Raw genomic sequence first — 22,902 nt, 5'->3', positions numbered from 1 at the left:
TGTTGAGGTAGAATCTCTTGGATCAGTTGTTCTAAGTAATTTTTTGAAGTGGCAGGAGTACTAGAAATGAAATGCCAAAAGAGAACCATTGTTATTGGTAGAGGCTGAACGAGGTGTTCAAAATGTGAAGTAGTGTAGAGATCTGTTCCATATATAGTTGAAATACACTTCCAGTAGATCAATTTCTGACCAACAGTCACCATTTTCAGTTTTAAAAAGAGGTCCTCAGTGTGTGGAATAAAATAGATGTCAATTTCTTGGACATTAACTGCTTTAAAATCTCTGTATAATCTAAGGGAGCCATTCAATTTCCGTACCACTGCTAAAGGGGCTGCCCATGAACTAGACAAGATTACTTGTTGTTGTTGTTGTTGTTGTTGTTGTTGGAGGTTGTCTAGTTCGCATCATCATGTAGAACATGCCCATTTAAAACAGGTGACCACATTGGGTTGGTGGTGTAGGTACAGCCTAATGCAGGAGAAAACAACTCTGAAAAATGTATGCCAAGCTCGTCAATAGCTTGGAAGGGAACTGCAGTCAAAACAATTTGTACTGTCTCATTGATGAAAAATCCAAACTGGTTGGACACGTTCAGACTAAAAATATTATGTTTTCTTTATTGTGGTGCCTGCAGCATATGTTATGTCAAAGTAGGGCATTATGCAGAAAATTGGAAAACAGTATGCTGCTTGATATTTTATTTTAGTATATAAGGTTATTTCAACTTTATTGCCTTCATCAATACATCTGGAAACAATCGCATTTATTTATAATTTACATAGTGTATCATTTATAAAGGTCTCTTCTTTTTTTACACTTGATGATGTACTCTTATCTTAACATTCTAAACAGGCATATGCCAACTTTGCATAAACCATTATAGTTGTCTGTAGTTGTTGGTTGTAATATTATTTTCAGCAGTGTTTTAAAGGTGTTTATAATCTGCTGTTGCACGTATATTATAATACATTTTTTAGTATCTGACAATTGTAGAAATCCAAGTTTGACAGCTAGTTGTTTACTCAAAGATTTTTCTTTTGCTCTGGGTTGTGTATCTGTCGAAATGTTATTGATGTTTTTGTAATCTCTTGTGCTTTGGTTACCCATTATCTGTACACAAAATTTCAATTTTTTTTTAACTGTGTGTGCCTGAAATCAGTTTGTTCATTTTGTATATAATAGGAATAATCCTTGGTGTACGAGTATATGTATATTTCAAATTCCTCCAGATTATTTACAATTAGACATTTTGGGATTTGATGCAGGATTTGTAGTGCATTTTCAATGTTGTTAACTTCCTGTTTTTCATTTTTTGAGGTGTGTAAAAAAGGTGGATTGGTTGTAACTTGTTTCTCTTGCGTGTTTTCTGAATCTATCGATGAAATTTCTGCTCCTCTGTCCATTATAAAATTTTGTGCAGTTATTGCAGTTAATTTTGTACATTTCAGGGTTTAAGTGTTTTGGGATTATGGTTTTTCCTGAATGTTGTTTTCTGCTAATGTTATTTGTAGTTCTGAAGGCTAATTACTCAATTATATTTTTTAGTAGAGCATTTATTTTGTCAGATAGTTTTCTTGTATATTTTGTTCATATGTAGAGAATTTTCTCTCATTAGTGTTATTTTATGATTTGTGGAGCCTTTTTTAGGATGTGTTTTTTTGTTGTATAGGTATAGAACCACATTAGTGTCATAATTGTTCTTATATGTGATGTACTGTAGAGTAGTTATTTTTTATGTATGGTGTCCTGTTGCAGTGACAGATTTAGGATTCTGTTAATTAATTAATTATTGAACAACTTCAGAATAGTGCTGAAAATAATATTACAACCAACTAATACAGTCAGCAATTATGATTTACTGAAAGTTGACGTATGTCCATTTACAACTTCAGGACCTGAGTACAACACCAAATGTATTAAAAAAAATAAATAAAAAAAACTAATTATATATTATGTAATTCATAAATAAATGTGATTGTTAGTAAATGTACTGATGAAGGCAATGAAGCCGAAATAAGCTTACATACTCAAATAAAATATCAAGCAGCGTACTGTTTTCCGGTGCTCTGCACAATGAAAATAATATCTGTTGCAAGATAACTAAAACAATAAAAGTGATATGCAGCACACATTTGTATGTCAACTCAGTTCGGAAAGTTGCTTGCATCTTAACTTTGTGTCCACTATAGGATGTAATGTTTCTGGAGCAAGTTTGAAATTCTGCTGAACCCAACTTAATGTATGTGCTCCAATTTGTCAGCAAAGTTTGACATTCTTATCAGTTTGGAAAACATTTATAATTCAATTTAAAACCTCTTTGGTTTGCCTGTTTCAGGGTTAATGATGGTCTGGTTTCATTTACTGAATCCTTCTAGTCCCTTGTAGTCATTCTGTGGAAGGAGGAACTGCAGACACTACCTATGGGCCACATTTTTAACAATGAAAACACTGTTCATCACACATGGGGCATCAGTGTCAAGAATGATGTTTAAAACAATCATTAGAGGATGGCAGCTGGTGTATGCAGAAGATTTATGTAGGGAAAAAAATGTGACTCAGATTTTGAACTACGTTGCTGGAAGGCCTTTTTTGTGTGCGACTGTGAGTCTTGCCAGGGATGGCATCATTCTCTAGTAACAATATCAGCTGCCGGCTGCACTCTCAGTGAGTGAGCTGGTTATTTGTCTGTTACTGCTGAAGTTAATGAGGAGATGTCAGAATGATTCAACCAATATTGTTTGGTTTCCTGTGAAAATCTGAAACACTGTGCAACATTTAGGTTTCTTATAAAGCCTTTGTGTGAACGTCTATGCCTGCAGAATACTGGATAATACAATCCTGAATGAGAGAGTCTTTTTGGGATAATTTACGCATCTCATTCATACATATGAAATTACAACATTGACTTAAGCCTCTTAGTTCTGCAGAACTAAATTCAGGTACAATTCAGAAGATTATTTGCGGGTAAAAACATTTTTAAACTTAGCAAGTACTTTATGGGCTTTGTGACTATAGTAATCAGGCAATAATTCACATATTATGGAAAAATACAGTACATCAGTGTCATTTAACTGGTGGAGCTAAAAAAGAAAACACAAAATTCTTGAGAGGTCCAGGATAAAAAAATAGAGCCTATTGAATTTCTGGATCGCTAACCTTAAACACTGTGAAGCGTTGCCATAGACGTTGCAATTGTACATCCCAGTCATCCATGGCTTCTTGAAACAATGGAAATGAGGGCATGGTCTGTGCTGCCAAGGCTGGCAATTAGCACACTGTTAGCTATACCAAAGTGGTGAGTTGCGGTTTTCATAGCAAGCTGTTGTTAGTGTTGTGCTTCCTTTAATTTAAAGAATACCATGAACCCTGAATCCATTGTGAAATGTTATGGATACATAGAACCTTGTTACCAGTGTTGTGGAACAAGGTTACCATTCTCTTTATTAGAATGCAGACACTTCTTACAAGTTCTGTATAGGCTATGAGTTCAGTGCACAACGAAAGCATCTCGCTGGCTGTGGTTACACATAGGATGAACACTGTGAAATACTGCATGTCTTTGTTTAGAGCCAAAGTCCATCGTAATGCTATAAGAAATCCAGCCAGAGAAAAACACTAGACACAGTCCTAATTCAGCAGGTAAATAGTAAACATGCAGGGATGAGTATGAGACTAAATTGTTGCTGCTATGCAGGTAGCTTTGTTCTGCTCCATAGACCATGGGTCATGCCACATGACATGATGTAGAAAGGGGAAGCATGTTCCTGGTACAATGCTGTTTACTCATGGCCTGCTGTGAGTATGTGGTGCCACCAGTTGTGGGAGTGAGTACATATTTTTGCTCTCTGGATGGCTTGCTACAGCAGATTGGGAATACTGATACTTGTGCAGTACCTCATGTGTTTAAAATTCTGTTAGGGGTAATATTTAACCCTCTTAATATGTTAATATGATGAAAGAAATGCAAGAGGTTAGACCTGTGAGCTGTTGGGACCTCCCGTGGAAATCTCATATTCATGACATCATGTAAAAAGTGAACCTATCTACCTGTACTGTCAGATACTATCTACTATCAATGCCTTTGCAGGTTTTGTAACATACTTTCATTCCTTGATTCCCTGCAGAGTCATATTTGGGGGAAACTCAGTCTAGGCATGAGAAGACATGTTTAGCCCATGAGAATGCTTTCTGGGTGGTGGTGGTGGTGGTGGTGGTGGTGGTTGTAGTAGTTGTAGTTGTAGTTGTCATTGTCATCCTCAGTCTGAAGACCAATTTGATGCATCTCCATGAAAGTTTATCCTGTGCAAGCCTCTTAATCTCTGAATTACTACTACAACTTATATCAGTTTGAACCTGCTTACTGTAGTCAAGCCTTGGTCACCCTCTACAAGTGTTACCCTAACAAAAACACTCTCTCTCTCTCTCTCTCTCTCTCTCTCTCTCCCCCTCCCCTCCCCCTCCCTACCTCCCCCTCCCTCCCTCACTCCCCCCCCCTCTGTGCCTCCTCCCTCCCACCTCCCTCTCCCCCCCTCTCCCTCTCTCCCCCCTCTCTGCCCCTCTCCCACCCATCTCCCTCTCTCCCCCCCTCTCTGCCCCCCTCCTGTCTCCCTCTTCCCCCCCTCTCCCTCTTCCCCCCTCTCCCTCTTCCCCCCTCTCCCTCCTCCTCCTTCGTAACTGTATTGACTATTCCTTGATGCTTAAAAAGATGTGTCCTATGAACTGATCCCTTCTTTTAGTCAACTTGTGCCATAAATATCATTTTCCCCCCAGTTGGATTCAGTACTTCTTCATTAATTAACCAGTTTGCCTATCTAATATTTGGCGTTTTTCTGTAGCACCAAATTTGCCAAGCTTCTATTCTTTTCTTGGCTGAATTGTTCGTGATCCATGTTTCACTTCCATACAATGCTACAGTAAAGACAGATACCTTCAGCGAAAGGCTTTCCAACACTTAAATTTACATTTGATGATAACTACTTTCTTTTCTTTTTTTTTTTTTTTTTTTAAATACTTTTCTTACTATTGCTAATCTGTATTTTGTCTTCTCTACTTTGGCTATTGTGAGTTATTTTGCTGCCAAAAAGGTGAACCCAGTCTATTACTTTTAGTGTCACTTTCTCTTATCAGATTATAGCAGCATCACCTAATTTAATTCAACTACGCTCCATTACCTATGTTTTACATTTGTTGATGTTCATCTTACAACCACTTTTCAAGCCACTATCCATTCTGTTAAACTGGTCCCTCAACCCTTTGCCATGGCTGGCAGAATTTCAGTGTCATAAGCAAACTTGCAAAAATTTGTTTTCTTCTCCCCAAACTTAAATAAACTTTCCAAATATCTTGTAGCTTGCCTTTACAGTTCGTTTGGTGTACAGGCTGAATAACATACAGGATTGGCTACAACTCAGTCTCACTCCCTTCTCATTCACTGCCTCCTTTTTCATGCCCTGACTCTCAGAACTGCAGACTGGTGTCTTTATAGGTTTTAGATAACCTTTGGCTCCTGATATTTTATCCTTACAACCTTCAGACCTCCAGAATTTCTTTCAAAGAGAGTGTCCCAGTCAAAATTGTCAAAAGTTTTCCCTAAATCTATAAATACTGTAAGTTTGCCCTTCTTGGCCTTCACTTCTTTGCTTGGTAGGGGCTTTCCATGTGAACTCTTGATATGTATACACTTGCTTCTGTGTTCTCCAAAGTAGCTTTCATTTTTCTGTAGGCAGCATTTTAACCAATAAATTATGGTCAGAACCCACATTTGCTCCTAAAAAGGTTTGCAGTTTAAAATTTGGTTTCTAAATCTCTCTCTTACAATTATACAGGGCGTTTCAAAATGAATGTACGGGTTCTAAGGCTCTGTAGCATTCATCACATTCAACTTACAATTGTAAATAATAAATCAAATGAAAGAGCAGCTGAAATAGTTTTTCTTACAAGTGTTCAATGTGACCACCATTTGTCTGACATCAAGTCAGTATGGGAGTTCTTTCCAAAGCTTGATTAGTGGGTCTGGTATAATTGTTGCAATGATGCTGTTTCTAAAGTCAGGTGGCTCAGTGGGTAGCAGAGACACATACACAATATCCGTTATGAATCGCCAAACGTAAAAGTTCCATTGAGTCAGCTCATTTGTGAATGTGGAGGTCACACAAAACAAGCTCTGGCATTCGGCCCCTTGCGGCAAATCCAGCGTTAGAGTACAACATCATTTAACCAATTGCGCACTGAGTTATGCCAATGAGGAGGTGCACCATCCTGCTGCCAAATAAAGTTCTGTGGTTCAGATTCATCCAGTTGAGGAAAAGAGCCATAATTCAGAGCATCAAGATAAGAAGCACCAGTTATAGTTGCTTCACCAAAAAAGAAAGGCTCCTCATAAACTTTCCATCGGGATATGGCACAGAAAAATTCAGCTTAGTCTCTTTCCAACTATGTTGTCTCATGGGGATTTGTTGACTCCTCGATGTGCACATTACTTGTGCTCACATTTCCACTTAAGTGAAATGTCGATTCATCATCAAAGGTGACACAATCCAGAAAATCTTCATCGCCATGCAGCAAAGTTTCAGTTGCAAAGCAGGCACATGAACCATACTCTGTAGGCTATGGAGCTTCTAACAACTGCAAACGATAAGGACATAGTTGTAGGCGTCTCCTTAAGTCTCCACACAGATGTCACTGGAACTGCTTATTCATGACTCAGGCTCTGTCACCAGCTGATACTGATCTTCAGCCGGATATGGCTGCTTGTCCTGTTCCAGAGGTTGCCCCTCAGTCTGCAAGATCCGGGCGATTGCAGAGGGTGGGCTTACTGATAGTTGGGAGCTCCAATGTCAGGCGCATAATGGGGCCCCTTAGGGATATGGCTGCAAGGGATGGGAAGAAAACCAATGTGCACTCCGTGTGCATACCGGGGGGAGTCATTCCAGATGTGGAAAGGGTCCTTCCTGATGCCATGAAGGGTACAGGGTGCACCCATCTGCAGGTGGTCGCTCATGTCGGCACCAATGATGTGTGTCGCTATGGATCGGAGGAAATCCTCTCTGGCTTCCGGCGGCTTTCTGATTTGGTGAAGACTGCCAGTCTCGCTAGTGGGATGAAAGCAGAGCTCACAATCTGCAGCATCGTCAACAGGACTGACTGCGGACCTTTGGTACAGAGCTGAGTGGAGGGTCTGAATCAGAGGCTGAGACGGTTCTGCGACCGTGTGGGCTGCAGATTCCTCGACTTGCGCCATAGGGTGGTGGGGTTTCGGGTTCCGCTGGATAGGTCAGGAGTCCACTACACACAGCAGGTGGCTACATGGGTAGCAGGGGTTGTGTGGTGTGGACTAGGCTTTTTTTAGGCTAGATGGCCTTGGACAAGTACAGAAAGGGCAACAGCCTCAAAGGGTGTGGGGCAAAGTCAGGAAATGCGGGGACCAAACAGCAATCGGTATTGTAATTGTAAACTGTCAAAGCTGCGTTGGTAAAGTACCAGAACTTCAAGTGCTGATAGAAAGCACCAAAGCTGAAATTGTTATAGGTACAGAAAGCTGGCTGAAGCCACAGATAAATTCTGCCAAAATTTTTGCAAAGGCACAGATGGTGTTTAGAAACGATAGATTGCATGCAACCGGTGGTAGCGTGTTTGTCGCTGTTAGTAGTAGTTTATCCTGTAGTGAAATAGAAGTTGATAGTTCCTGTGAATTATTATGGGTAGAGGTTATACTCAACAACCGAGCTAGGTTAATAATTGGCTCCTTTTACCGACCTCCCAACTCAGCAGCATTAGTGGCAGAACAACTGAGAGAAAATCTGGAATACATTTCACATAAATTTCCTCAGCATGTTATAGTCTTAAGTGGAGATTTCAATTTACCAGATATAGACTGGGACACTCAGATGTTGGGGACGCTTGGTAGGGACAGAGCATCAAGTGACAATATACTGAGTGCACTATCCGAAAATTACCTCGAGCAATTAAACAGAGAACCAACCCGGGGAGATAACATCTTGGACCTACTGATAACAAACAGACCCGAACTTTTTGACTCTGTAAGTGCAGAACAGGGAATCAGTTATCATAAGGCCGTTGCAGCATCCCTGAATATGGAAGTAAATAGGAATATAAAGAAAGGGAGGAAGGTTTATCTGTTTAGCAAGAGTAATAGGAGGCAGATTTCAGATTACCTAACAGATCAAAACGAAAATTTCTGCTCTGACACTGACAGTTTTGAGTGTTTATGGAAAAAGTTCAAGGTAATCGTAAAATGCGTTTTAGACAAGTACATGCTGAGTAAAACTGTGAGGGATGGGAAAAACCGACCGTGGTTCAACAACAAAGTTAGGAAACTACTGCAAAAGCAAAGAGAGCTTCACTGCAAAATTAAACGCAGCCAAAACCTCTCAGACAAACAAAAGCTAAACAATGTCAAAGTTAGCGTGAAGCGTTTAGTGAATTCGAAAGTAAAATTCTATGTACCGACTTGACAGGAAATCCTAGGAAGTTCTGGTCTTACGTTAAATCAGTAAGTGGATCGAAACAGCATATCCAGACTCTCTGGGATGATAATGGCATTGGAACAGAGGATGACTCGCGTAAAGCTAAAATACTAAACACCTTTTTCCAAAGCTGTTTCACAGAGGAAGACCGCATTGCAGTTCCTTCTCTAAATCCTCACACGAATGAAAAAATGGCTGGCATCGAAATAAGTGTCCAAGGAATAGAAAAACAACTGAAATCACTCAACAGAGGAAAGTCCACTGGACCTGACAGGATACCAATTCGATTCTGCACAGGTAGTTCCACGTTTCAAGAATGGTCGTCGAGCAGATGCGCAAAACTATAGGCCTGTATCTCTGACATCGATCTGTTGTAGAATTTTAGAACATGTTTTTTGCTCGCGTATCATGTCATTTCTGGAAACCCAGAATCTACTCTGTAGGAATCAACATGGATTCCGAAAACAGCGAATGTGTGAGACCCAACTCGCTTTATTTATTCATGAGACCCAGAAAATATTAGATACAGGCTCCCAGGTAGATGCCATTTTCCTTGACTTCCGGAAGGCGTTCGATACCGTTCCGCACTGTCGCCTGATAAACAAAGTAAGAGCCTATGGAATATCAGACCAGCTGTGTGGCTGGATTGAAGAGTTTTTAGCAAACAGAACACAGCATGTTGTTCTCAATGGAGAGACGTCTACAGATCTTAAAGTAACCTCTGGCGTGCCACAGGGGAGTGTTATGGTACCACTGCTTTTCACAATATATATAAATGACCTAGTAGATAGTGTCAGAAGTTCCATGCAGCTTTTCACGGATGATGCTGTAGTATACAGAGAAGTTGCAGGATTAGAAAATTGCAGCGAAATGCAGGAAGATCTGCAGCAGATAGGCACTTGGTGCAGGGAGTGGCAACTGACCCTTAACATAGAAAAATGTAATGTATTGCGAATACATAGAAAGAAGGATCCTTTATTGTATGATTATATGATAGCGGAACAAACACTGGTAGCAGTTACTTCTGTAAAATATCTGGGAGTATGTTTACAGAACAATTTGAAGTGGAATGATCATATAAAATTAATCGTTGGTAAGGCAGGTGCCAGGTTGAGATTCATTGGGAGAGTCCTTAGAAAATGTAGTCCATCAACAAAGGAGGTGGCTTACAAAACACTTGTTCGACCTATACTTGAGTATTGCTCATCAGTGTGGGATCCGTACCGGGTTGGGTTGACAGAGGAGATAGAGAAGATCCAAAGAAGGCATTTCGTCACAGGGTTATTTGGTAAGTGTGATAGCATTACAGATATGTTTAGCAAACTCAAGTGGCAGACTCTGCAAGAGAGGTGCTCTGCATCACGGTGTAGCTTGCTGTCCAGGTTTCGAGAGGGTGCATTTCTGGATGAGGTATTGAATATATTGCTTCCCCCTACTTATACCTCCTGAGGGGATCACGAATGTAAAATTAGAGAGATTCGAGCACTCACGGAGGCTTTCCGGCAGTCGTTCTTCCCGCGAACCATATGCGACTTGAACAGGAAAAGGAGGTAATGACAGTGGCATGTAAAGTGCCCTCCGCCACACCCCATAGGGTGGCTTGTGTAGTATAAATGTAGATGTAGGTGTAGACTAGCCTTCCGAACTGATTTCTTGGGGCTACACGTGAAAGGCTCTCACTTGTTCAACATGTTGTTCAGTCACTCTTGGCTCAAACAGGTACACAAGCAAAACTGTTTGAGTTACTCTTTCATTTGATGTATTATTTATAATTGTAAGGTGAATGTAATAAATGTTACAAAGCCTTAAAACCCATATATTCAGTTTGAAACACCCTGTACAATCTATCTGAATCCTTTCAGTATCTCGAGTTGTGGTCTGTTACACAACAAGGACTAGCAGTGATTGAGGGCATGGCAGATGTGATAATGAAGGATGTGTTGTAAGAAGAGTTTATAGATCCAAAGTTCAAAAAACCGTGTGTCAGGTAGGGAGAGGTTGGTGTTGGGGAGTATCCAGATGATGCAACAGCCATTGAAGCTACCCAGATTATATTGCACAGTATGCTTCACAACTGGGTGCTTTAGTTGTCTTTGCCCACAGTTTGTATTAGCCATTCATTCTGAAGTATAGTTTGTTCATTATCATTCTCATGTAGAAAGATATGAAGTTGTTGCAAGGAATATATATGAGGGTGTACTGAAAAGTAATGCCTCCAAATTTTTTATTCTGCTCGCAATATTGGTTGAAGTATTGCATGATATGCATATTACTCAGTCGACTTTCCCACTTCACTGACACAAATTGCAACTCTGTGCCACTAGAGGGCTTCACATAGTAGTGTGTAATGTAGAGATGTGTAGCGTAACTACGAGGGGCAGTCAAAAAGTTTCTAGCCTGAGATAGGTATCATGATGTCTCGCACAAACATCACCACATACTTTTATGGTGAACCTTTTGGGTATGCAAGGCAAATTTTGCAGCTCCATCTTCATTAGTTTTGCAGCTAGGATGCATTGTGTACCATAGTGTAAGCAAAATGGTGAAAATCGGTGAAGGGAATGACACCCAAGGAAGTTGTGGAGGACATGCAGAATAAACTAAAGGACAGTCCTCCGTCTTATGCAACAGTGAGAAACTGGATGCCTGACTTCAAATGTGGAAGAATAAGATGCACCAAGGAGCGGAAGGCCTGTCACCGTTGCCACTGATGAAACAGTGACTGCAATTCACAATACAATTTTGCAGGATCATCGAACAGTGTTGCAGCACATTGAAACCATATTTGCAATCTCCCATGGGTGTGATCATGACATGTTGTGGTTATCTTGAGAACACAGAAAGTTTTATCTGGGTGGGTCCTGAAAGACTTGAATTTAGATCACAGATCAGAGATGGAAGCATGTGCAGTGTTTTGAAGAAATGGTCCTCCAATTTGAAGTGGATGAAGACAGCTTTCTCGCAAGGTATGTGACAATGGATGAAACGTTGGTTCACCACTTTCATCCTGAGGCAAAACAACAGTCAAACCAATGAAACATTCTTCATTCCCTATCCCAAAAATATTTTGGGTACAAAATTCAGCTGGTAAGGTAATGGCATCGGTCTTCTGGGATGGAGAAGAGGTAATTATAGTGGATTACTTGCAAAAGGGGATAACTATCAGTGCATCGCACTATTGCACCCTCCTGTGCCATTTGAGAGAAGATATAAAGAAAAAAATATGAGGAAAATTGGTGCGCAGAGTTCTTTTGCATCAGGACATCACACTGGTGCACAAAGTCCTCGCAACACTGGAAACTCTGCATGACTGCGGGTCTGAATGGTTATGTCATTCACCATATCCTCCAGATTTTGGTCCATCAGACTTTTTCTTTTCCCAAACCTAAAAAAAAAAAGACCTCAAAGAATGATAATTTGATTGTGATGATGCATTGCTTGGTTGAGCGTGCCTGCAAGTGTATTAGTGTTCATGGGTATTATACTGAAAAATAAATTGGTATTATGAAATTTGTGTCATTCTTTATTTCTTAAGCAAGAAACTTTTTGACCCCCCCCCCCCAATATCACGGTTTGTGAGGAAGAAGAAGAACATACTGTAATTGAGTTTCCCACCACAGAAAACTGAAAGCATGGATTCAAAGAGTTCATCCACACATAAAGCATCCTATCTTGCAGCATGATAATGCCAGACCACATGCAAGCATTGCGACCTATGCAACAATCCAACGCCTTAGGTTCACTGTCATCGATCATCCTCCATACAGTCCCGACTTGGCTCCATCTGATTTTCATATGTTTCCAAAACTTAAAGTAAACCTTTGAGGACTTAACTTTGATTATGATGAGTTGGTGCTAGGAGGGGTGAGGTTGTGGCTCTGTCAGCAGAGTCAAAATTTTATAGTGACGGTATCAACAAACTCATTTGTCATTGGGAAAAATATTTTCATTGCCAAAATGACTGAAGAATAAAGATGTAGGATGCTAATAAAGTTTGGTTTATTTTAAAAACTTTAATAAGAGTTTTCGCATAAAAAATTCTGATGCCTTACTTTTCAGCAGGTCCGCATGTGATGTGGCTGCTTTCATACATGGACTTGCCTTTAATGGGTAGCTAGTGCTGATGACTGAGCTGGTGTAGATGTATGTGACAAGTTTTGACCTTGTATCTTCCACAGGATATGATCCAAAGAATAGAGAGTTGGGAACATCAAGGGCATAGCATCAGACATGGATATTGCATAGTAGTTGAGTGCTGAGTTAGTTAGTTAGTTAGTTAGTTGGTTGGTTGGTTGGTTGGTTGGTTGCATGTTCCATAGATCAGTCGCACGGTACGGAAGCCATTAAGATGCGGAATGTGTCAAGTGCACAAGAAATGCACATATGATACAAGATTTTTTAATGCCACAACATGCATATACTATAGCAATTGATTTATTTATTCCTATTCAAGAATTCATCTATGGCATAGAAGGAGTTGTCAAGAAGATACGATTTCAATTTATTTTTGAAGCTATTACTGCTGTCTGTCAGACATTTTATTTCATCTGGTAATTTGTCAAAAAAATTTATAGCAGCATATTTTACCCCTTTCTGTGCCAAAGAAAGGTTGTGTAAAGGATAGTGTAAGTCTTTCTTTTTTCTGGTATTATAATCATGAAAACTGGTCCTCATTGTTGAGAACAAATTTCATTAGTGAGTAAATGTACTGTGAGGCTGTTGTAAGAATTCCCAATCTTTTAAAAAGATGCCTACAAGACATGCGACTATGAACCCCACATATTATTCTAACCATTTTCTTTTGAGCAGTGAATACTTTTTGTCTGAGTGTTGAGTTACCCCAAAGTATTATTCCGTGTGACATCAGAGAGTGAAAGTATGCAGAGTATGCTAGCTTACTAATTTCTATTTCCTCAAAATTGGCAATTATTCTGATTGCAAAAGTTGCTGAACCTAGTCACTTTAGAAGATCCAAAATATGAATTTTCCATTTAAGATTCTCATCTATATGTACACCCAAAAACTTAGTATGCTCTACCCTGTCTACTGACTTATGTTCATGTGTTATATTTATTGAAGGGACTGTACTTTTTGCAGCAGAAAATGGGATGTACTGTGTTTTTTCAAAGTTTAGAGCAAGCCCATTTGCAGAAAACCAATTGATGACTTTTCCAAAGACCTTATTTGTATCAGTTTCAATTGGAGTTTCTTTTACTAGATTAATAATGATTGCTTGTATCATTAGCAAACAGTGTCAGTTCAGCTTCTTGTTTCAGATAAGAAGGGATGTTGTTCACATATATCAAGAACAGAAGGGTCCCATGATTGTACCCTGTAAACACCTAATGTAATTTCACCCCAATTAGATGAAGTGGCAAACTTATTTAAATCACTTGACCCATACAAAGAAACTTTTTGTTTCCTGTTCTGTAGGTATGACTTAACCACTCATACCTATACCATAGAATTGTAATTTCTGTAACATAATGTCATGGTTCACACAATCAAATGCTTTGGACAAGTCACAGAAAATTCCTATCAGTTACATTTTGCTTTTTTAAAGACTCTGTTAAGTGGACAATGAAATTGTATATTGCTGTCTCAGTAGAACAGCATTTTTGAAATTCAGACTGTGATTTACTAAGTATCCCATTGCTGTTGGGATGGCTAACCACTCTTGAGTACATTATTTTCTCAAAATTATTTGAAAATGCTGTAAGCAAGGATACTGGCCGATAATTATTGACATCTGTGATGTCCCCCTTTTTGTAGAGAGGCCTGACAATGGCATATTTTAACCTGTCTGCGAAAATAACTTGAGTTAGTGATGCATTACATACATGACTCAGAACATCACCTGTAATTGCTCCATATTGTTTTAATATCTTACTAGAGATGTCATCTATTCCAACAGAATATTGATTTTTCAATGATTTAATAATTTTACTTATTTCATTAGAGGTTGTTAGGTGACACTTATTGTGACTAAAATTTCTAAACTGACTCTTCCATGTACTTCCTGGCTTCTTCTTTTGAACTATTCTCACCAACTTTTTCTCCTACACTTAAGGAATGGTTGTTAAATACATTAGCTACTTGTGTACTGTTGGTTAGGATGGTCTCATTTCTTTAATAGTAATACTACTTACCCCAGTGGTTACTTTTCCTGTCTCCCTTCTAACAACATTCCATATTGGTTTGATTTTATAGCCAGAGTTGTTAATTTCTTCTCTAACACACATATTTCTTGATTTCCTTTTAACTTTTCTCAGTGTGTTACAATAATTTTTATAGTGTAAAACTACTTCTGGATCTTTACTAGTTCTTGCTGTCTCATACAGTTTTCTTTTTCTTTCTGAAGACACTTTACTACCTGTAGTAACCCAAGGTTTCATTGAAAGGTGTGTGGTGCTACTTTTAGTAATTTTCTTTGGGAAACAATGTTCAAAAAGAGATATAAATTTATCAAGAAATATGATGCATTTATCATTAGCATTTGGCTCATTATATACATCTCCCCAATTAACATTTCTTAAACTTTCTCTGAAGTGCTCTATAGATACCGGGTTGAGCAATCTCACACTTATACTTAATGGCTTCTGAACTGCACACCCTGTTAGGTTTTGTAAGTTAATCAGTTGTGCATCATAGTCTGACCACTGATTCTAAGTTATATGTTGTTAGTAATACGTCTAGTTTACTTTTCCTATCAGAATTACTTAGAAAGTTTACATTGAAGTTGCCACAGATTAATAACTTCTACTTTTTCTCTGACACACAGCATAATACGGAGTCAAACTTTTTTTATGAATTGCTCTCAGTCTCCTAATGGGGACCTGTACACTGTTGCTAATATCAGTACTACATTATCTAGCTGAAGATCACATGCACAAACCTCAAAGTGCTGTTCAACACAAAATTTGCTTACATCTGCAGTTTTGTATTTGTACCCTTGTTTTATGAAAATGGTAACTCCTTTATCCATCCTAGATCTACAAGTGTAAAGTGCTAAATTATACCCATTTATACTGACACTATCCATTCCCACAGTTACATGGTGTTCAGACAGAGTACGTCAGTCTCATTTTTATTTTTGAGATCATCTAAACACACTAATAGCTCATCTATGTTATTTTTTATTCCCCTCATATTTTGTTGAAGTAAGTTGATACTGTCCTTAGCTTTGCCCCTATTTACTGTACATGAAGTTTCTTTTATTCTATTTATCTTGATTTTTGTCTGTCTGGACTTTGGCTTTAACCTAAAAAACTTGTCTGCCTGGACCCATTAACCACTGGGATCACCCCTTGTGTGACTGTGGCCTCCCTTACAGTTTCTGTTAATAGAGAAGCTAACTTATTTTCCCCCTTCCTATTCAGGTTCAGGCCATGTGTAGTGTATCCCCACTTACCAATAGCATTAACTGGAACAACACTTACGTGAGATTTTGCTGGTGTCTGGAGCATCCTGTTCAGCTCAGTGTTAACATGCCTTACAGCAGTGTTTACCCAGGGCTGATTATGGCACTGAAATACATCCACAAACCCCACATTTGTGTGCCCAGTTTCTGCTCCTATTTTATCCAGGTCGCTCATAATACTGTATTTTGGATTCATAGCCAGGCTGTTTCCTGCTCCCCCAACTATAATTACCTGATCTTCCTTATCAAATTCCCTGCATAGCTGACCTAAGTTTTCTGTCACCTATCTAAGGCTAGCACTTGGTTTCACAAAACTTGTGACCTGGTACCCTGCACCTAATTTCTCCTGAAGCTGCTGGCCCACACCCCTCCTATGACTGCTGCCTATAAGCAAAATTATTCTTTTCCTATTCTGGTTTGACCCTGATCTGTCTTCTAGATAAGGCCCTTTCTCCACTTCAGATAGCAAGCAAAACTGATTTACTACTTGAATTTCTGGAGTCTTTCAAGTGTTTCCCTTTTTTGCCCTTTGCTTGCTACCTTTACCCAGTTCCCAGTCTCCTTTTCCTCCCTTAACCAACATATTTATCTAATTCAGCCTTAAGGGCACAATTTTTTGCCTCCTGTTCAGCTATTTTTCTGTCCTTTCTACATAACCTACACTGCCGTGGAAGAGCCTCATTTTCTACCCTCATTTCCTCCCCACTACATTCGCCCAAATGAAACCATAAGTTACAGTCTACACAGAATACCCCCCTCTTTCAAATTTCTATGACAACTACCACATTTGTCACACATGGTTAATTTGACTTTCAAGTGATAACTCTAGTCAAAAACGAAAATCTACACTCATGCAAAATTTATGCCTAAAAAATGTAAACAAAACTAGCGACTACCAGCCTTTAAGAAATACTTCGTTTTCTATTTAAATATGGTCAGGAAAGCGAAACCTTCAATAGATAGCCTAGAGAAGAAGTAAATACACTAGTCTAAAATGTAATATTAACTAAATTAGCTCTTATTTCAATATTAATCAGTTAACTTAGCGAGAGTTTCGTATATGCGCAACTTTGGAAGAGGTGGAAAAGACAGTAGGGTGTATGCTGATCAGATGTATTTGGACACCTCTATGTCATACAGAATTGACCACCACATGTCAAAAGATATAGACACACCAGTATAAAAGGAGATAGGGAGTATTGTATTGCCAGTAGCGAAGCAGTAATAGCAGAATTGTTTGATCAGGAGAGTTCAGTGACTTCAAGCACAGACTAGTCATTGGATGCCACCTGAGTAACAAATCCACCATAAAAATTTCAGCCATTCTAAGGGTGCCCAAGTCAACTGTTGCTGATGTGATTATGAAGTGGAAATGCAAAGAAACAATTACAGCTAACCAAGACCAAGGAGACCTTATCTACTGGTGGACAGGAACAATTAAGCATTGCAGAGGGCTGTTGTGAGCCCCAAAATGCAACCAGTAGTCCAGCTAGCACAGTGACGTTGTGTAGGGAGTTAAAAAGAAAGGGTTACAATGGTCGAGGAGCTCCTCATAAGTCGCTCATTTCTGTAGTCAACACTAAGCCACACTTGAGGTGGTGTAAAGAACAATGCCTCTGGTTAGAAGATATGGGGAACGAGTCATTTGGAGTGATGAGTAACGCTGTACTCTGTGGTATTCTGATGGAATTGTTTGGGTTTGGCAAATACCTGTAGAATGTTACCTGCCATCATGTGTCAGGCCAACAGTGAAGTATGGAGGAGTTGGTGTTATGGTATGGGGGGTATTTTTCATGGTTAGATGTGGTCCACTTATTGCACCTCAGAAAATCCCAAATTCGCGAGGATATGAAGACACTGACACAATGTGTACTGTGTACAGTAGAGGAACAGTTCAGAGATGATGAGTGTTTGTATCAGTCATGAAACGGCATCTGTAAGAGAATGGTTTGTGTACAGTAATGTTCCTGAAATGGACTGGCTTGTCTAGAGTCCCGACCTGAACCCAATAGAACACCTTTGGGATGAAATGTGCATGTGACTAGGGCCTCCCATCAGGTAGATTGGTCACCTGGTGCAAGTATGTTTAGTTGACAGCACGTTGGTGACTTGCATGTTGATGAGAATGAAATTATGATGAAGATAACACAACACCCAGTCAATGAGCCGAGAAAACTTTGACCCAGCCAAGAATCGAACTCAGACCCCTTGCATGGCATTTTGCCATTCAGACCACTCAGCTATGGAGGCAGACACCTTTTGGATGAGTTAGAATATCAACTTTGCTACAGACACGAGAATCCAATTTCACTACTTTCTCTGGTCTCACTGCTTGAGAAAGAATGGGCTGTCATTTCTCCACAGACATTCAGACACCTCAGAGAGAGAGAGTGTGTGAGTGAGTGTGCAGAGTGGCTGGGGCAGGCAGGCAGATGCGCACCTGCACATGCAAAACACCTTTGATCGAGATGACACCTACATGTGCAAACACATTCTCGTCTGTGCTCGAAAAACAAAACTAACAATCAGTGGCTGTGAATCTGAAACCTGTTGGACCTTCAATGAAATCAAAATTTTGACCGAAGGTGGCATATTATTTAATTATTACTAACCTCAAACACAATACAGCCCCCTTAATATCTACCACCAGTGACAAAGATCTTAAAAATTAAGCACTTGAGTTTTTCCGTGACAGCAAAACTAATATTGATAAGAACTTAATTTAAACTGCAAATATAACAATATATGATATAGAAGTCTTAGCAGAGCTGATATCAAGTTATCCAGATGTACTTACAGACATCTTAATTTATCACTAGCTCTGCAGTGAGATTCTTGCATGCTCCAAAATCATCCCATCACCTTGTCCACTCTCTTATCTGATGCAAGAGCTGTTTACTTTCTCTGACAGCCATCAAAAGTATTAAAAGTGCAACTGCAGCCCGATTTTATTCCATTGCAATCTCTTCCCTCACTCGCAGAACTATGACTGAAAAATCCCCACGTAAAGTGATCTCTTGGCTCCAGCAGACTTTCTCACCCTCTTGTGTATAAATGCTTCCAACATAAGCCCTTGCAAGACTCTCAGACACATACAGAAAGTACTCACAAGTAACTGTCAGTGAAAATTCACCCTAGTATAAACAATTCTGTGGGTGTTATTTGAGAGTAAAAATCTCTTATGTGTATCTCAGTCCTTAAGTCAGAAACCTGAAGTGAGAGCAGTGAGGGAGGTTGTGGTTGTATATGGAAGTAGAGCAGCATGGAACTTGTTGATTGATAATATCTAAAGACATATTTTATGTTAAATATTAGTTAAAAATGAAAATGTTGACTAGAACTTTGCTTTTACTTTTACAGCCTTAACCAAGATTTCTCTTCAGACACACAAAGTCTTCCAGTAGAAGGAGAAGCTGTAACTGCCTGTTTTACACATAGTGAAAATAAGATTATTGTTGGTTGTTATGATGGATCTATAAATGTAAGTACCATGTTGCAGAGAATACTTCTTTGTTCTGTTTGCTGTAAATAAACTATCCGACTACTTTATAGTATGAAGAACTCCTCAGATAAGCTATCACCTGTCACTGAAGAGCCTCATTTGTTCATTTCATAACCTCACATTGTATTAAAGTGTTCCTGATTTTCTTAATTCCTCAGCCTTCCATTATCTGCTTTTATTGTTTTTGTCAGGGGCCAGTAATTCCAAAAGGGCATCTGAATTCTCCATTTTGTTCCCTGCGGTCTTGGTTGATAGCATTGTGACATCATGCACATGACCTGGAATTTATAAAAAATTGGTGCAGCTCTCACAACTAAATAATAAAGATACATTTGCAGGATCACCATACATTTCAGAAAGTTAACAAATCACTTCAGAAAGTTAACAAATACGCAGTCTCTGGCGTGATCTCTGTGCATCAAGTGCCTCCACCAGGCACTATTGAGTATATACCTATTGTCACTAATGTAACTCTTATTTTTCATTCTAATACTGATTACATTTTGCATTTTAAATGATTGATTATCTATACAGATATGGCCCAGTATTGTTGTGTGTTCAAACTAGCTTCATAAGAATTTTCTTAGCTACCACAATGTTTTTCAGATTTCTATATTTGATATTGTGTAGGTACTCAACATGGTGTCCTGATTCTGTATCAACAGATTTCAATGAGGCTTGTAAGGAATGCTGTAAATGTCTTTCTCTAGAGGCCATAACTATTCATAACAGGGTACTACATCTGGTGCATCTCAGATCGGCCGAGGATTCAACCAACATTACTTATGTTGCTCCATAGAATGGAAGGAGCACCATATACTAAATTACCTCCATTACATCATGATGATGTCAGCTGGCTAAGCAGGGGGTTAAGACAGAGAACCAAAATGTATGTTCATTTCCTAGTGCTGTGAAATGTAAAAACAAAATTTCAAATGGCAGTTATCAGAAGAAGAACAATTGTAACAAAGGGACAAGAACACAACCTGTAGATCAACATTTATGAAATCTTCCACTGAAGATACCTTGCAAAGAATATAGGCGAAACATGTATGCCAGAAAAAATGCGTTTTATTCAGTTGTGATTCAACGGTCCCAAAGTAACAATTATCAACATACTGTAGTATTATATGCTACAGGAGTATGAAAGCTGAAGAGTAAATAAAGTTTTGTTTTTCATGGTTGGTGATAATACTTATACTGAAGGCAGCAGTACACTTTTTATAAGCAAGAGTCTGAATACCTCCCTTTTTTAGACTATGCTGTTGGAATTTGTTAAAGATCACTGTAACACCTTCTCATTAACTGAACAAGTTTATCACAAATTGTACATCTCTTTCTTTAAACTTTTGTAAGTCCTTCAGTCAGTCTAACCTAGAACAACTGTCAGACAAGCATTTTTTCAGAGTAACTCACATGAGTGTCATGTAAGCTACTTCCTGCGTTGAGAAGCTGTGCTGGGAATCCTGTGAATGAACTGCGGCTGTTGATGGTCTATCATGTGGTATTTATGTTTCATATTTCTCCGAACATTTATAAAGATGTTTTAAGCTATGACATAACCTCTACCTGTAAACTGCTCATATAGCACTACAGATAACTTCATATGTCATTAACATGACTGTGCATTTGATCCTGTGTAGCTGGAGGTGTCAGTTGTCACAAGAAAGGCTTACCTTTTCCTCTAAATACTTCAAATGGTTGTTCCACTTTATATTTACTCAGAATGGTGATTCTGCAATATTAGAATAATGTGTAGACACATGTGATTCATCATATGCTGCTCTCTTCAAACCAAACATTGCAGGAGGGATTTGTCCAATGATGTACATTACTTTGTAATTGCTTATGTTTATTGAGAGCTTCTAGGTGCTGTGCAAACTGCTGATTTCTGAAAATGGTTGTGGATATCACAACAGTTCTCACCAGAGATGACATCTTTATAAAGGACAGCCCTGACTTCAATTGAAGCCTAATTTTACATTTGCTTTGGATGAGAATACTCCATCTAGATAGTTATTTTGAGTTCCTGTGCCTGTAAGGTTTGTGGAAATACACTATATGATCAAAAGTATCCAGACACCTGGCTGAAAATGACTTACAAGTTCATGGTGCCCTCCATCAGTAATGCTGGAATTCAATATGCTGTTGGCCCACCCTTAGCCTTGGTGACAGCATACATTCAGTCAGGTGCTGGAAGGTTTCTTGGGGAATTGCAGCCCATTCTTCAGGGATTGCAGCACTGAGAAGAGGTATCGATCTCAGTCGGTGAGGCGTGGCATGAAGTCAGCATTCCAAAACATCACAAAGATGTTCTATAGGATTCAGATCAGGACTCTGTGAGGCCAGTGCATTACTAGGATGTTATTGTCATGTAACCACTCCACCACAGGCCGTGCAGTAAGAACAGGCACTTCATCATGTTGAAAGATGTAATCGTGATCCCTGAATTGCTCTTCAATGGTGGAAAGCAAGAAGGTGTTTAAGACATCTATGTAGGCCTGTGCTATGATAGTGCCATGCAAAACAACAATAGGTGCTATCCCCCTCCATGAAAAACATGACCACACCATGACACCACCGCCTCCAAATTTTACTGTTGGCACTACACACACTGGCAGATGATGTTCACCAGGTATTCGCCATTCCCACACCCTGCCATCGGATCGCCGCACTGTGCACCATGATTTGTCACTCCCCACAATGTTTTTCCACTGTTCAATTGTCCAATGTTTACGCTTCTTACACCAAGTGAGGCATCATTTGGCATTTACCAATGTGATGTGTGGCTTATGAGCAGCCGCTCAACCATGAAATTCAAGTTTTCTCATCTCCTACCTAACTTTCATAGAACTTGCAGAGGATCCTGATGCAGTTTGGAATTCCTGTGTGATGGTCTGGATAGATGTCTGCCCATTACACATTTCGACCCTCTTCAACTGTCGGCAGTCTCTGTCAATCAACAGACGAGGTCTGCCTTTCCACTTCACTACCACATCAGAAACAGTGTACCTAGGGATGTTTACGAGTGTGGAAATCTTGCATACATGCGTATGACGCAAGTGATACTCAAATCACCTGAACACATTCGAAGTCCGTGAGTTCTGCAGTGTGCCCCATTCTGCTCTGTCATGATGTCTAATGAAATGTGTATACAAGGTATAATAAAAGTACTCTCGGCCAACCACATGAGAGTGATTTGCAGTGTTTGCTAATAAACTCACTGCTAGATCTCCAAAATAAACACATGCTGTGCAGAAAATAGATGTAATGCTGTCTTCATGATTTTGTCATAAGGAACATTCATAACTGGTTTTTATCAAGACAAAATCCTGCTTGTGTTTGCAAGAAAGTCTCAGTGGCTAAATAAGAACACACTACATTATATGTTGTTGGCTCAGTCTCTGGAAATACTGGCTGAGATTTAAGAGCCTATCACAGCTGTCCAGCTCTGGGCATCCTTCTCACTGATGGTTGAAAGTGCCCATCATGAC

The 22,902-nt window shown here is 39.3% G+C and overlaps 1 protein-coding gene across 1 annotated transcript in view; it reads left to right on the top strand.

Annotated features, from left to right (window-relative positions):
- LOC126185151 (apoptotic protease-activating factor 1) overlaps positions 1-22,902 on the top strand; it is a 277,026-nt gene that overhangs the window by 127,810 nt on the left and 126,314 nt on the right. Inside the window, exon 11 of the mRNA XM_049927997.1 lies at positions 19,267-19,387. Coding sequence (XP_049783954.1) covers positions 19,267-19,387 — 121 coding nt within the window. The remainder of the gene's footprint in view (positions 1-19,266; positions 19,388-22,902) is intronic.

The sequence above is a fragment of the Schistocerca cancellata genome, chromosome 4 (assembly GCF_023864275.1).
Source record: "Schistocerca cancellata isolate TAMUIC-IGC-003103 chromosome 4, iqSchCanc2.1, whole genome shotgun sequence".
NCBI classification, from domain to species: Eukaryota; Metazoa; Arthropoda; class Insecta; order Orthoptera; family Acrididae; genus Schistocerca; species Schistocerca cancellata.
This window is presented reverse-complemented; position numbering and strand designations above follow the sequence as displayed.